The sequence below is a fragment of the Oncorhynchus mykiss genome, chromosome 12 (assembly GCF_057628025.1).
Source record: "Oncorhynchus mykiss isolate SJ-2025 chromosome 12, ASM5762802v1, whole genome shotgun sequence".
Classification (NCBI taxonomy): Eukaryota; Metazoa; Chordata; class Actinopteri; order Salmoniformes; family Salmonidae; genus Oncorhynchus; species Oncorhynchus mykiss.
The window spans coordinates 18,303,299-18,317,810 of NC_143033.1; the positions used below are offsets into that span (position 1 = coordinate 18,303,299).

General features: G+C 44.2%; 1 protein-coding gene across 1 annotated transcript; it reads left to right on the forward strand.

Moving 5' to 3' along the window:
* The first annotated feature begins 1,227 nt into the window (after nt 1-1,227).
* Nucleotides 1,228-14,476, forward strand: LOC110537094 (torsin-4A). The gene is made up of 3 exons (XM_021622863.3): nt 1,228-2,083; nt 12,478-12,945; nt 13,048-14,476. The coding sequence occupies exons 1-3, from the start codon at nt 1,964-1,966 to the stop codon at nt 13,900-13,902; spliced, it is 1,443 nt and encodes a 480-aa protein (XP_021478538.3). The 5' UTR covers nt 1,228-1,963; the 3' UTR covers nt 13,903-14,476.
* The last annotated feature ends 36 nt before the right edge of the window (nt 14,477-14,512 follow it).

Below are 14,512 nucleotides of genomic sequence, written 5' to 3' on the forward strand. Positions count from 1 at the left end.
GGCTGTAACGTAAGAAAATGTGGAAAAAGTCAAGGGGTCTGAATACTTTCCATATATATACATTTTTCTGTAATACTACTGGCCACCTAACAATTTGATGAAATTGGCTTTAGCCCAGATAGGTTACCAATCTCCCAGCCTCATAATCTTCTAATATTTTTTTATACAAAGGGCACCATTGGGAATTAGACCCTGGTCTCAGTTGGGCTACCCTGAATAAATAAAACATAATAAAAATACATTTAAGAAAACTAGTTACCAAGAAGCCATTTCAGGGTAACAATTAAGTTAGAGTAGCTAGCTTGTTTAACTATCTTATCTGGCATGCCCGCCTGCTGGCAAGGTTGGTAGACTTTAGAAAAGCAAACAATAACTAAATGTATTCTTTTCAATCTTATACCCAGATTTTAGCAGAGAAACAGAGAAGCATATTCAGTTTATTTAAAAAAAAAAAGAACCACCACTCAGTAGGATACAGAAAGCTCAAGAGGTATGCTTAGATATGCAATAATTAACATGGCTCTGCAGTACTTTTATGTCAACTTTTTTTAAACTTAGGTTCATGTTGAGACAACCATCTCAAGTTTGAATTGAAAACTGAATTGACCCCAACCATGACGGAGATGAGCCTCCTCTCTCTCATCCGTGACGTGAGATATTTACTCTTTCAAATCAACCACACGCACGCACACGCGCGCATACATTCTCCTACCACCCACACTCACAAATAAAACACTCACACCCTCTCAGCCATTAATAACACTCAGTTTTGTGAATTGTTCTCTTCAGTAGCATCATGTTGCGACATTGACGCAGAGCCATTCTGCCTTGGGCTAGTGCAAAGTAATTACAATCACAGAACAAAGAAGGTCAAACATTTGTAGAATGTAACCTAGTGTATGAAAAGGATTTCGAGGGAACGTAATCATGTGATGGTTTCATTATTGTTTATTTACACAAAATACTTACAATAGCAGGACAAACTGAATTGGAGAGCCCATATTGTATTAAAGGTTGTCTTTGTTCACAACAACAATCCTTTATTGTTATGATGGATAATATGACAAGTTCTCCCCTTGAACTCTTGGTTACCAGTCATCATTTGTACATAGATATTATGTTAAACCAGCCTTATCAGTTTCCCCACTGCTTGGCTGTGGGTTTCCTCTTCTCATATATGCTGTGAAGCAAATTACACACTAAATATGCAAACATTTATCACACCGCCTAGTTTTCCGCTAAGTAGAGGACCTCTAACTAAGCAAATGGATTAATTAAACAAAGTTATCCACACTCTGAGAAAAAAGGTTCTATCTACAACCTAATAGGGCTTTTCAGCTGTCTCCGAAGGAGAACCCTTTGAAGAACTCTTTTTGGTTCTAGGTAGAGCCCTTTTTAGTTCCATGTAGAACTCTCTGTGGAAAGTGTTCAACATGAAATCCAAAAGGGTTCTACCTGGAACCAGAAGGGTTCTACGGCTGTCCCCATATGAGTACTCTTTTTGGTTGTAGGTAGAGCTGTTTTTGGTTCCATGTAGAACCCTTTTGGGTTCCAGGTAGAAGTCTTTGTGGAAAGGGTTCTGCATGGAACCCAAAAGAGTTCTACCTGGAACCAAAAGGGGTTATCCTATGTGGACAGCCAAAGAACCCTTTTGGAACATTTTTTATAAGAGCGCATGCCTGCAGGCTGGGAGTAAAAGTCTTTACTTAAGACTCATCTCTTCAGTGAGTCCAATGATTGAGCGTAGGGGCCCCTCGAGCACATTTCTCTTAGGGCCCCCAAAAGGCTTGATCCGGCCCTGATGGAGGATATGTAGAGCAGGAAAGGGGAAAGGGTAGGTGGAAGGACAGACAGAGAGAGAAAGAGGAAGGAGGAGACTGCAGAGGACATAAGCGAGAATGGGGAGGGTGAGATAGAATGATAGGAGTGGTTGTATAGCAGTCTTAGTCTAGCAACTCACTATATGCTGATGAAGTTCCAGAGAAGGACTTACTCTATTGTTCTCTCCCAACAAAAAGCTTGGTGCGAGCCTAGTGAAGACCTATCAGTCTATAGGAGGCTTGATATTACCTATACATTTGAGGTAAGCCAACTGATTACCCTGCATTTCTCTTTCTGTATACTGTTTTGATTCTTTCCCCGCTCCTATCTCTCTCTTCTTGCTTACACTGTTTTTTGGGTGACGTATTTGCAGCTGGGTCTCTAGTCCTACACAATCTCCCTCTCTTTCTCTCACTCTCAGGGTTAGAAAAGCTCACGTGTGTACCTAGCAGCTAGGACCATTCCAGGAAGGAAATGTAGTCAGCAGAGAGCAGTGGAGGTCTGAGAGAGAGGGGGATACAGAACTTTGAGAATGCAGCCAGGGAAAGACACCTGGAAAGGCTGTAGAATGTGTGGAATGCCGCCAGCCCCTCTCAGGACACAACATGTGAAGGAGGGGGTTAAGATGATATCAACTCACCTGGCTGCAGGACACACTAAGGTGTAGTTAGTCTAATTCTATTGCACTTGGTCAGAGAATGGCTGACACTAAGTGAGTAAGGTTTCCCAGCAGCAGAGCTAACATTAGTGCCAAGGTAAACAAGCTCGCCAGACTAGCTAGAAAGCAATTACTCTCAACATTCAGCCTTCGGTTCATCTCCAGTGGCATGTTTGATGTGGTTTTTTTTAGCTCTGCGTGCCAGGCCTGCACACGGCCGGTGAGTGAGACTGGTGCCAAGTTAAATACTGGGGTATTACAGTGGTGTTACAGTAGGTTAGCTATATGTTTATGGGTTATCTTGTTTGTTTCACACTCTTTCGTGGGAGAAACCAGATTAAATAGTTAGCTGGGACTGTATGTGGCTGTGTGTTCTTTTCCTTAGGCAGTAGGCACAGATCTATGATCAGTTTACCCTCCCCAAATCCTGACCTGAACCATTAGAGGTGAAAACACAAAAATGAGCTCATTGACTATTGTTTACTGATAAGGTTTACGTTTACTGATAAGGTTTACGCTTCCCAGAGTTGGTGCCAGATGATTTTGGATCCTACACTGGGGATGTTGGCATGGGTCAGGACACTGACATTGGTCTGTCGATCCTCACACCTGATGTTTAGTATCTTATTATGACAGTTTTGTACACGTTTTACAGCCATAGAGAGGGTTGGGATTATGACAGCCCTGTACACGTTTTACAGCCATAGAGAGGGTTGGGATTATGACAGCCCTGTACACGTTTTACAGCCGTAGAGATGGTTGAGATTATGACAGCTTTGTCCACGTTTTACAGCCGTAGAGATGGTTGGGATTATGACAGCCCTGTACACATTTTACAGCCGTAGAGATGGTGTGGATTATGACAGCTTTGTACAGGTTTTACAGCCATAGAGATGGTTGGGATTATGACAGCCATGTACACGTTTTACAGCCGTAGAGATGGTTGGGATTATGACAGCCCTGTACACGTTTTAAAGCCGTAGAGATGGTTGGGATTATGACAGCCCTGTACACGTTTTACAGCCGTAGAGATGGTTGAGATTATGACAGCTTTGTACACGTTTTACAGCCGTAGAGATGGTTGAGATTATGACAGTTTTGTACACGTTTTACAGCCGTAGAGATGATTGAGATTATGACAGTTTTGTACATGTTTTACAGCCGTAGAGATGGTTGGGATTATGACAGCCTTGTACATGTTTTACAGCCGTAGAGATGGTTGGGATTATGACAGTTTTGTACATGCTTTACAGCAGTAGAGATGGTTGGGATTATGACAGCCTTGTACATGTTTTACAGCCATAGAGATGGTTGGGATTATGACAGCCTTGTACATGTTTTACAGCCGTAGAGATGGTTGGGATTATGATAGCCTTGTACATGTTTTACAGCCATAGAGATGGTTGGGATTATGACAGCCTTGTACATGTTTTACAGCCGTAGAGATGGTTGGGATTATGACAGTTTTGTACATGTTTTACAGCAGTAGAGATGGTTGGGATTATGACAGCCTTGTACATGTTTTACAGCCATAGAGATGGTTGGGATTATGACAGCCTTGTACATGTTTTACAGCCGTAGAGATGGTTGGGATTATGACAGCCTTGTACATGTTTTACAGCCATAGAGATGGTTGGGATTATGACAGCCTTGTACATGTTTTACAGCCGTAGAGATGGTTGGGATTATGACAGTTTTGTACATGTTTTACAGCCGTAGAGATGGTTGGGATTATGACAGTTTTGTACACGTTTTACAGCCATAGAGATGGTTGGGATTATGACAGCTTTGTACACGTTTTACAGCCATAGAGATGGTTGGGATTATGACAGCTTTGTACACGTTTTACAGCTGTAGAGATGTTTGGGATTATGACAGCTTTGTACACGTTTTACAGCCATAGAGATGGTTGGGATTATGACAGCCCTGTACACGTTTTACAGGCGTTCGAGATGGTTGAGATTATGACAGCCCTGTACACGTTTTACAGGCGTAGAGATGGTTGAGATTATGACAGCCCTGTACACGTTTTACAGGCGTTCGAGATGGTTGAGATTATGACAGCCCTCTACACGTTTTACAGCCATAGAGATGGTTGGGATTATGACAGCCCTGTACACGTTTTACAGGCGTTCGAGATGGTTGAGATTATGACAGCCCTTTACACGTTTTACAGGCGTGCGAGATGGTTGAGATTATGACAGCCCTGTACACGTTTTACAGGCGTTCGAGATGGTTGAGATTATGACAGCCCTCTACGCGTTTTACAGCCGTAGAGATGGTTGGGATTATGACAGCCCTGTACACGTTTTACAGCCGTAGAGATGGTTGGGATTATGACAGTTTTGTACATGTTTTATAGCCGTAGAGATGGTTGAGATTATGACAGCCCTGTACACGTTTTACAGCCGTAGAGATGGTTGAGATTATGACAGCCCTGTACATGTTTTACAGCCGTAGAGATGGTTGGGATTATGACAGCCCTGTACACGTTTTACAGCCGTAGAGATGGTTGGGATTATGACAGCCCTGTACACGTTTTACAGCCATAGAGAGGGTTGGGATTATGACAGCCTTGTACACGCTTTACAGCCGTAGAGATGGTTGAGATTATGACAGCCTTGTACACGTTTTACAGCCATAGAGAGGGTTGGGATTATGACAGCTTTGTACTCGTCCTGAGATCGTGGTTTTTGAATACCCATTAGTTTTCCAAAGGCTGTGCTTGTGCAGCCTATCGTGTGCTGTATTTCTTCCTTAGTGGTGACTCATTAGGCGAGATGGCTGCTGAGGTAGGCAAAGTGTTCCACGTTGTCAAGTGGTTCACATTCATCATAGGTCACTGTTGGATTTGGTGGTTTGGTTTATTTATGTTCAGGCTCTTGTATGTTTCAGAGGAGCTTTTGAGAGCAGTTTGGAGGTCTGCTTTGGAGTGTGTAACAATTGCACAGTCTTCGGCATATTGGAGGTCTTTGACTTTGGTAGTTCTCACAATGGTTTTTGTGCGAAGGCCGCAAAGATCGAAAAGGTTTCCTTTATTTATTACACAGTGAATCATTATGATGAGCAGTCTTGTGTGAGGGGTTGGAGTGCTGCAAGGAATAGGGAGAAGTTGGTGCCAGCACACATGCTTTATAAAATGTATTTTACAAGGACCAATCAATATTTCCATAAATGTGCCATGTGTATAGCTGTTTCATCAGTAGTAACTGAGTGACATTACATACAGTGTGAATGGCAACACAGAGGTGTCAGCGCTACTGTCAGAACATGACTAAATCCTGTCATTAACACTATCTAGAGTATCTGTTTGATATTGGAGTGGAGCATGACTAACATGGTGATAAGAGGCTGTTAATATCTTGGAAAGGCCATGATGTAATTGTAATCTGCCATCACTCACTCCCACCTGGGAAAGGTGTTTGATCATACACTCTAATCTGGGAACAAACAGGTGTGTCATGAATCATGTTTAAGTGATAATGCCCGAGAAGCCTGTGTTTGGAGGATATATTGGCACGGGTGTTGTTTCTCCTCGGGCCAGCAAACCTTGCCAATATATTCTCCAAACACCGGTATCGAGGGAATTATCAATTTTATACAACGAGTTACCAACATATTCAAATAATGATTTACATATTTTAATTAAACACGTTATTTTGGGTCTAAGGCACTGTATCGCAGTGTTGCGGCGTCACTACAGGGATTGAACCCAGGCTGTGTCACAACAAGCCTTGACCGGGAGTCCCATAGGGCAGCACACAATTGGCCCAGTGTCATCCGGGTTAGGGGAGGGTTTGGCTCATCGTGCTCTAGCGACACCTTTTGGTCAGGCCAGGTGCCTGCAGGCTGACACGATTGTCAGTTGAACGGTGTTTCCTCCCACACATTGGTGCAGCTCACTTCTGGGTTATGTGGGCGGGTGTTAAGAAGCGCGGCTTGGCTGGTCATGTTTCGGAGGACGCCTCTCCCGTGCCCGTTGTGGAGTTGCAGCGATGAGAAGATCGTAATCGCGAAATTGGGGAGAAAAAGGAGATCAAAAGTTATTTTGATGAATTTATTCATACTATTTCATCCTTCCACAAGATCTAGGGTTGCTACACAAGCCGGCTGGTTGCTCATTCGTTCGGTTGCCAGAGACGCGACCCAGTCCTTCAGTCTTTTTGTTCCGTATCTATGGACACGACCCAGTCGTCCGTTCTAAATGTTCCCTTGCCATACTGGCTGGCAACGTTCTTATCCCTTGCTTGCTAGCTAGTCAACTACAGCTAACTTACAGTCACATCAAAAAATCAGAATAACAGTAAAGTAGCTGCATTGCGTAAATTTAAGCTGTTTTCTAGTGACATTTATTTGGATACTTCCATGACAATGAGCAAATGATGCACAATTTCACCTGGCATAGAAAATGTGCTCTCTCGTCTGGACACTGTTGTTCAGAGGAGCAAGCCAACAACACAACTAACACAATCACTTCAAACTGAATATGGAAAGACTGCAAAATATCTGCACGCTTTACCTGTATGTCTAAAATAAATGTGAGTTTATAAATTGCCTGGCTGGGCTGATGAGACAGTGGATTGCGCAGTCAGGTGGAACAGAGCAAATAGGCATTTTAAGGTCATAGATTTAGCTGATGGTAACTTGCGGGAATAGACACTGGCTGGAATATGCTTTTAACCAATCAACTTTCACATTAGATCCACACTTTGTATAAGAGCTTATACACACTGTAACTCCCCCCCCCCCCCCTTTCTCTTTCTCTCCCCTCTCTCTGATGACTAGCAATGATGACTAACTCTAAGTGGACATACAAATCATCAAATCAAATTGTATTTGTCATATGCGCCGAATATAACAGGTAGACCTTACCGTGAAATGCTTACTTACAAGCTCTTAACCACCAATGCAGTTAAGAAAATAATATTTACTAAATAAAGTTTAAAAAAAGTAACACAATAAAATAACAATAACAAGGCTATATACAGGGGGTACCTGTACTGAGTGAATGTGCGGGGGTACAGGCTAGGTAATTGCGGTCGTATGTACAGCAGTGAAAAATAATCTATGCAAATAGTCCAGATAATTGGTTAATTGTTCAGCAGTGGCTCGGGGGAAGAAGCTGTTAAGGAGCCTTTTGGACCTAGACTTGGCGCTCCGGTAACGCTTGCTGTGCAGTAGCAGAGAGAATAGTCTATGACTTGGGTGACTGGAGTCTTTGACCATTTTTGGGCCTTCCTCTGACACACTTCCCTTATTGTGCATTGTGTGATCCACTGTGGAAAAACCTGAACAAGAGGAAAACTTATGTGAGAGTGTTGTTCATTGACTACAGCTCTGCTTTCAACACAATAATGCCCTCCAGGCTCATCACTAAGCTTAGGGCCCTGGGTCTGAACCCGTCCCTGTACAACTGGGTCTCAGACTTCCTGATCGGCTGACCCAAGGTGGTGAGGGTAGGCTACAACACCTCCGCCACACTGATCCTCAACAGGGGGTAGAGCTCTGCTACCCGACCCGAGCCCGACGAGCCTTTAGGGCCGGGTAAGGACTGTTTTTTCATCAATAACTAGGGTACAGGCAGGGCTTGGGTGTCACTAAATTGATCACTAGTAGATTAAAAAACATGAGCTGGCGCACACCCAGAAAAACTAGCCTGTGTGGAGGTGCTGACCAACGGCGAACAAACTACCAAAACAAAGAAAGTCACACACTCCACGTATAAACCCCCAGCAACCTAATGGGTACAATTAAAAATCAACCAAAAACTGCACATCTCTTCAAGGAACCCCCACTGGTGGTCCATAAGCATGGTCACAATACTGGAGATAGTTTGGTGAGATCTGACATGCCCCCTGAGCCCACTCAGACACTCTTGACACCTGTCCCAAATGGGAACTACAAATGTGGCTCATGCGCACAGTGTAATAGCACCATAAAAACATCTTTCTTCATACATTCATATACAGCTTGAAATATCTCTGTTAGGGGTATCATCTCATGCAAGACCAAGGGAGTAATGTTGATGTGTTGATCTGTTCATGTGGAAAAGCCCACGTAAGACAAACGAAAAGACAATTAAAACAACGCATAGCTGAACACCGCAGCTCAATCAGGTGTAACGACATTGATTATCCAGTAGCAGGTCACTTTGTTGAAGCTAACCATCCAATCCCCTCCCTCAAATACACAGGCATTGAGCATGTTGCTCTACCAAGGAGAGGAGGTAACATCGAGATCCTACTACTACAAAGGGAGGCTTACTGGATATCTAATAACATTGACCACTAGTTGCCTGAATATTGACTTTGATCTCAGGCCCTTCTTATGAACATATTTTTCCTTTATGAACAAGTCTTATAAATGTATATATTATTTCTATAGCTTATTAGCGTACAACTAATATGTTCCCCCTGTTGATGATGATCATTATACGTTAAGGTTGAACCAAAAGATATATGAAATTATGTGAAATTGAATGAAAAAATAATGCATGTTGATGCTAATATGATGTACAATATTTCATTATATTTCTATATGATAGCAATAGTGTAATATATTTAATATGCCATATAATATTTTTTAACAGTTTAACTAATTCATTCTAATTAACTTAATCATTATGAAACACCCCTCACTATTGTCATTGGTTGCACTAATTGCACTGTTTGTCTACATAACCTGGTTCAAGTATTCATGACATTACCCTGAGGAAGACACAGTGATGCCGAAACGTTGGTAAATACCCATTAGGTTGCTGGGGGTTAATACATGGAGTGTGCGACTTTCTTTGTTTTGGTAGTTACTAAATTGATCAGGAACATTTTGAAGCTGAGCCATTTGCTCGTGCTCTGCTGCACAACACAGTCATATCTGACTAAGATTATAACATGGTGTCAGAAGTGCTTCAACTTCGTCATTTAAAACAGGATAGATTATTTCACAGAAAACAGTAATAATGTTCCTTGAGTTTTGTCAGTTTTCAGTGACAAAGTAGCTAACAGCTAACTGCTCTTTAATTTCTCTTCATTGAGCAGAGCAGCCCAAGCAGAGCAGTTGCTATGGATACTCACAGACTCAAAGCTGCCATGAGCAGAGTGCATGCAGAGCGAGATGTGCGCAGGGAGTGAATGACAGACAGAGAGGAGCAGCTAATGGATTTACTAACGTCGTGGGCATGTGTTGGGCTTGGGTTTAAAATTCATTCCTGTGCAGGACTCTAACACGGGGGCCCCCAAGGGGTGTGTGCTCAGCCCCCTCCTGTACTCCATGTTCACCTATGACTGCTTGGCTATGTATGACTCCAACTCATTCATCAAGATAGCTGACGACATGACAGCCTGTTTACCAGCAATGATGACATAGCCGACAGGGAGGAGGTGAGGACCCTGGCAGAGTGGTGCCAGAAAAATAATCTCTCCCTCAACTTTAAAAAAAACGAAGGAGTTTATCGTAGACTACATGAGACAGAAGAAGGAGCAAGCCCCCATCCACATCGACGGGGCTGCAGTGGAGAGGGTCAAAAGCTTCAAGTTCCTTGGCGTGCACATCACTGAGGACCTAAAATGGTCCCTCCACACCGACACCGTGGTGAAGAAGGCACAACAGCATCTTTACAACATCAGGCGGGTGAAGAAATACGGCATGGCCCCTAAGACCCTCACTAACTTCTACAGATGCACCATTGAGAACATGCTGTCTAGCAACTGCACCGCCCTCAACCGGCTCTACAGAGGGTGGTGCGGTCAACCCAACGCATCACCAGGGGAACGCTGCCTGCCATCCAGGACATTTACAGCACTCAGTGTCAAAAGAGGGCCAGGAAGATCATCAAGGACCTCAGCCACCTGAGCCATGGTTTGTTCACTCTGCTACCATCCAGCACACAGAGACGGTACAGGTGCATCAAAGCGGGGACCGAGAGACTGAAAAACAGCCTCTATCTCCAGCCATCACCCCATCTCCAGTAGTAAGACTCACTCACACAAAACACATGCACACACAGACAACGCTGCTGTCCCATGTATATAGAGACATTAAACACTGGACACTTCCTGTTTCTTTTATACTGCTTTTCACACTGTGTATTCATATACTGGATTCTTGACATCGCTCATTGTAATATATCTACTGCCATCTACTTTTTACTATATATTTTTGTTGTGTATACTGTTGGATTCTGGGGTGAACTTTGAACATTGTTATACTCAGAGAATATGAACATTAGTTACACAAGAGACATGAGGGGTGCCATAATGAGGGGCTGAGTGCAGGGAAAACAATCATTTGTGACAGTACTGATAAGGGGAGAAACCGTTGAAGGCTCATATCACTTAGTTCCCTGCTTAGCAGGAAGGATGCAACGTTTAGAGATGAGGAGACTCCACCCAAAGTGGGGTATGAATACCACCACAAGGGAAGCCATGTCTGTGTCTGAATTACAGCTGTGTCGACCCTTTGGGAAGAATTCAACTTGGTTAAAGCTTCTCTAGTGTCCGTGAGTTATTTACTCTGAAAAATTAGAACCTAATAATACGCATAGATTGCATTTGTATTACTGATACAGTGTTATTTGGGTTGTAATTGGGTTAGTTCCTGTAATTAGCTGTAAGACCTTGATCAGACTTTGTAAATAAATGCACTATAATGATAACATACCGGTACAGGCTAGTACTATTTTGTGTCATTGCGGCAAAGAATGGACTTCATCAGCCACAGTGATGCACACCTGGTAGAGAACCTCCATAGGCCCCCAAGCATCGTCTCCCGCGACACAGGCCAAGCATCGTCTCCCGTAACACAGGCCAAGCATCGTCTCCCGTGACACAGGCCAAGCATCGTCTCCCGTGACACAGGCCAAGCATCGTCTCCCGTAACACAGGCCAAGCATCGTCTCCCGTGACACAGGCCAAGCATCGTCTCCCGTGGCACAGGCCAAGCATCGTCTCCCGTAACACAGGCCAAGCATCGTCTCCCGCGACACAGGCCAAGCATCGTCTCCCGTAACACAGGCCAAGCATCGTCTCCCGTGACAGACCAAGCATCGTCTCCCGTGACAGACCAAGCATCGTCTCCCGTGACAGACCAAGCATCGTCTCCCGTGACAGACCAAGCATCGTCTCCCGTGACACAGGCCAAGCATCGTCTCCCGTGACGTAGTGTTTTGTGTTTAAAAACTGTGCTGAAATAACTGTGTTAATTCATTTCATACCACACAGAACTCTTGTCGCAACCACAAGGCATGATCAACAGCTTCACTTGTATTCCTGTAATCATTATCTGTCAATCAGGGGAGAAGATGCTCTGATTCCTTTGTAGGGCAATTGAAATGTATTGAGTCAAACGTTACATGAACTGAGTTCTCACAGTCTGGTATGTCTCAGTATCTGACCCTTTATCTGACTAGGGGAAATGGCTGAGGGTAGTCTTAACCACACACACACCAAGTCTGATTACATATAATGACTGCTTGAGCAGCAATGAAAGGATTACGCAACTAAGTGCAATGTCACAACTTGAACTGAAAAGGATATTTGTCAAAGATATTTACACAATTACATTCCCAGGTCACGTTATCAGGTACTATGCAATGCTGACATATTTGACTAACATTGTGTATTATTGGATATTTCCCACCTGTCTATCTGTTCAGTGACAGGCAGTTAGTTTAGCAAGTCGAGTTTAAGAAGGAAGTTGCAGCAGACAAGCTGTTACCCTCTGGGTTTCCATTTAAACTTTACCACCACAGTAAATCATAACCTCGGCTAAACATTAGCATTCACATATAGCATGTTTAATAATAATATATGAATAATAATAATAAATCATATTATAACCTATGCATCTAAGAGAAGATAATCAATCATTAACATTCATTCTTGCTTAGTAGAACATATTTTTCTTTCTCTTGAGGAAAAAAAACAACAGATTGTGATCCTGACTGGAATTCAATAAATAACCCCTCTACTCCTCTCTCGACCTCTCTTTTCCTCCTTCAGATGGGCGACCAGGATGTTTATGACAGAATGTTTGGGTCCCAGATAGACGGAGAGATGGACGAAGAGAAAGATGAAGAAGGAGAAAGTGAAACGAGGGGGTCAGGGAAAGGCGCTCAGAGTTTCTGCCAGTTCTCGTCCTCTCTGCGTACTGTGGTTCGCATCAAACAGAAGTACCAGGCCATGAAGAAACGACGGCTGGAGTTGGCCGGGCTGGGGGGAGGAGGGCTAGTGTTAGGGGCTGGTCTCCACACTGGTGCCCCTGTTCGCAGCAGCCCCAAAATCTTCACCTTCGAGACCCCCTCCAGCTCCCCCTCTGCCTTATCGTCGCTCTTCCTAAAGATGAAGAAGAAGAAGAAGTCGCGGCGGGTCATGTTCCCCAGTGGAGGGGGGCGCAAGGCCCCCGTCGTACAGGAACACAGCCGAGCAAAGATCTGCCTCTTCCTCCTCTGCACCATCCTCTTCTTCCAGGTAATGAGTGAATGTGTGTGTGTGTGGTTCATCTTCGTCATCCTCTTTGCCTGTGTTTGTCTCATTCTGTACTTTCTAACATCCCTCCCTCCTTCACTCCAGGTGTATAATGCCATAGAGAACCTTGATGACCACGTCCTGAAGTATGACCTGGGGGGATTAGAGAAGACTCTGTGTAGGGAGGTGTTTGGTCAGCAGGGAGCGATGGATGCTCTGTTAGCCCAGCTCAGAGACTACCTCTCTACCTACGTCCACAGTAAACCCCTGGTCCTCTCCTTACACGGACCCAGTGGCGTGGGGAAGAGCCATGTAGGGCGACTCCTGGCTAGCCACTTCCGCTCGGTGGTAGGCGCGCCCCTGGTTCTACAGTACTTTGTGTTGCACCACTGCCCCCTGGAGGACGAAGCCTGGCGCTGCGCCCGAGCCCTGTCGATCTTAGTGTCAGAGACAGTGCTGAGAGCAGAGGAGGAGGAGAAAATTCCTCTTTTCATCTTTGACGAAGCAGAGCACCTTTACCCAGAGCTTCTTGATGCATTGAGTGACTTGGTCCGCTCAAACCGCTCCAACGAATACCTGAACGCAGTCTACCTGTTCCTGAGCAACCAAGGACACACCCACATCACCATGCACCTGCTGTACAACTCCTCCAGCGACTCCATGATGACCGCATCTGGACACCACGGCAAACTCGTCAAGGAGCTGAATCCGTTGTTGCGCAACACTCTGGTGAAGCTCCACCCACTGTGGGCAGAAGCTGAACTCTTACCAATGACCCTGCTGGAGAAAGGTCACGTGATGGAGTGCTTCCTGGATGAGATGACAAGGGAGGGGTTCTACCCGGACCGTACCAACGTTGAGAGGCTGGCGGGGGAGATTGAGTACTACCCTGTGGTAGGGGGCCACGAGTATGCCCGGACAGGTTGTAAACAGGTGGTTGCTAGGGTCAACCTGCTATGAGAGACTTAGAACTGCAGGGAAATGTTGTGATTAGATGAGATGTCTACTGAGAAAAGACAGTTCTGGTCCATATCCTTTTGGTGTTTCTTATGATCCACCAAGCAAACATTACCAACGTTACAAGCCAGAACCCATCCTTGAAAAACATTTTAAAATAAAAAGGTGTGTGTCTGAGAATGAGGAGTATCTCCATGACGGCTAATCATGTCCGATAATCATGTTTTCTACGTTCTGTAACAACCTCCCAAACAAGACCCTTGATTACTGGACGAATAGATAATTACCATTTTGGTATGAGAGGGAAAAGAGAGAGGTGAGGTTGGGATAATATCCAGAGTGAAGTCACAATCAGATGTTATGGTGAGACACGGCTGTGCCCTTCTCCCACGATGCTGTTAGTCAAAATACTGACGGTAATAGACAGACCCACTCCTGATAGAGGACGAGAGAAGTGATTGGACCAAATGAGTCTGGCTGTGGCATTGACAACAGCAGATCAGGAAAATGTGATGCAGTATTTGATGCATTTTGTTAACAAAAATAATGTATTGATTAAACTATCATCCTGTCTAAATGATTAGTCTGTCTGGTCAACAGTGACCAAGGGTTT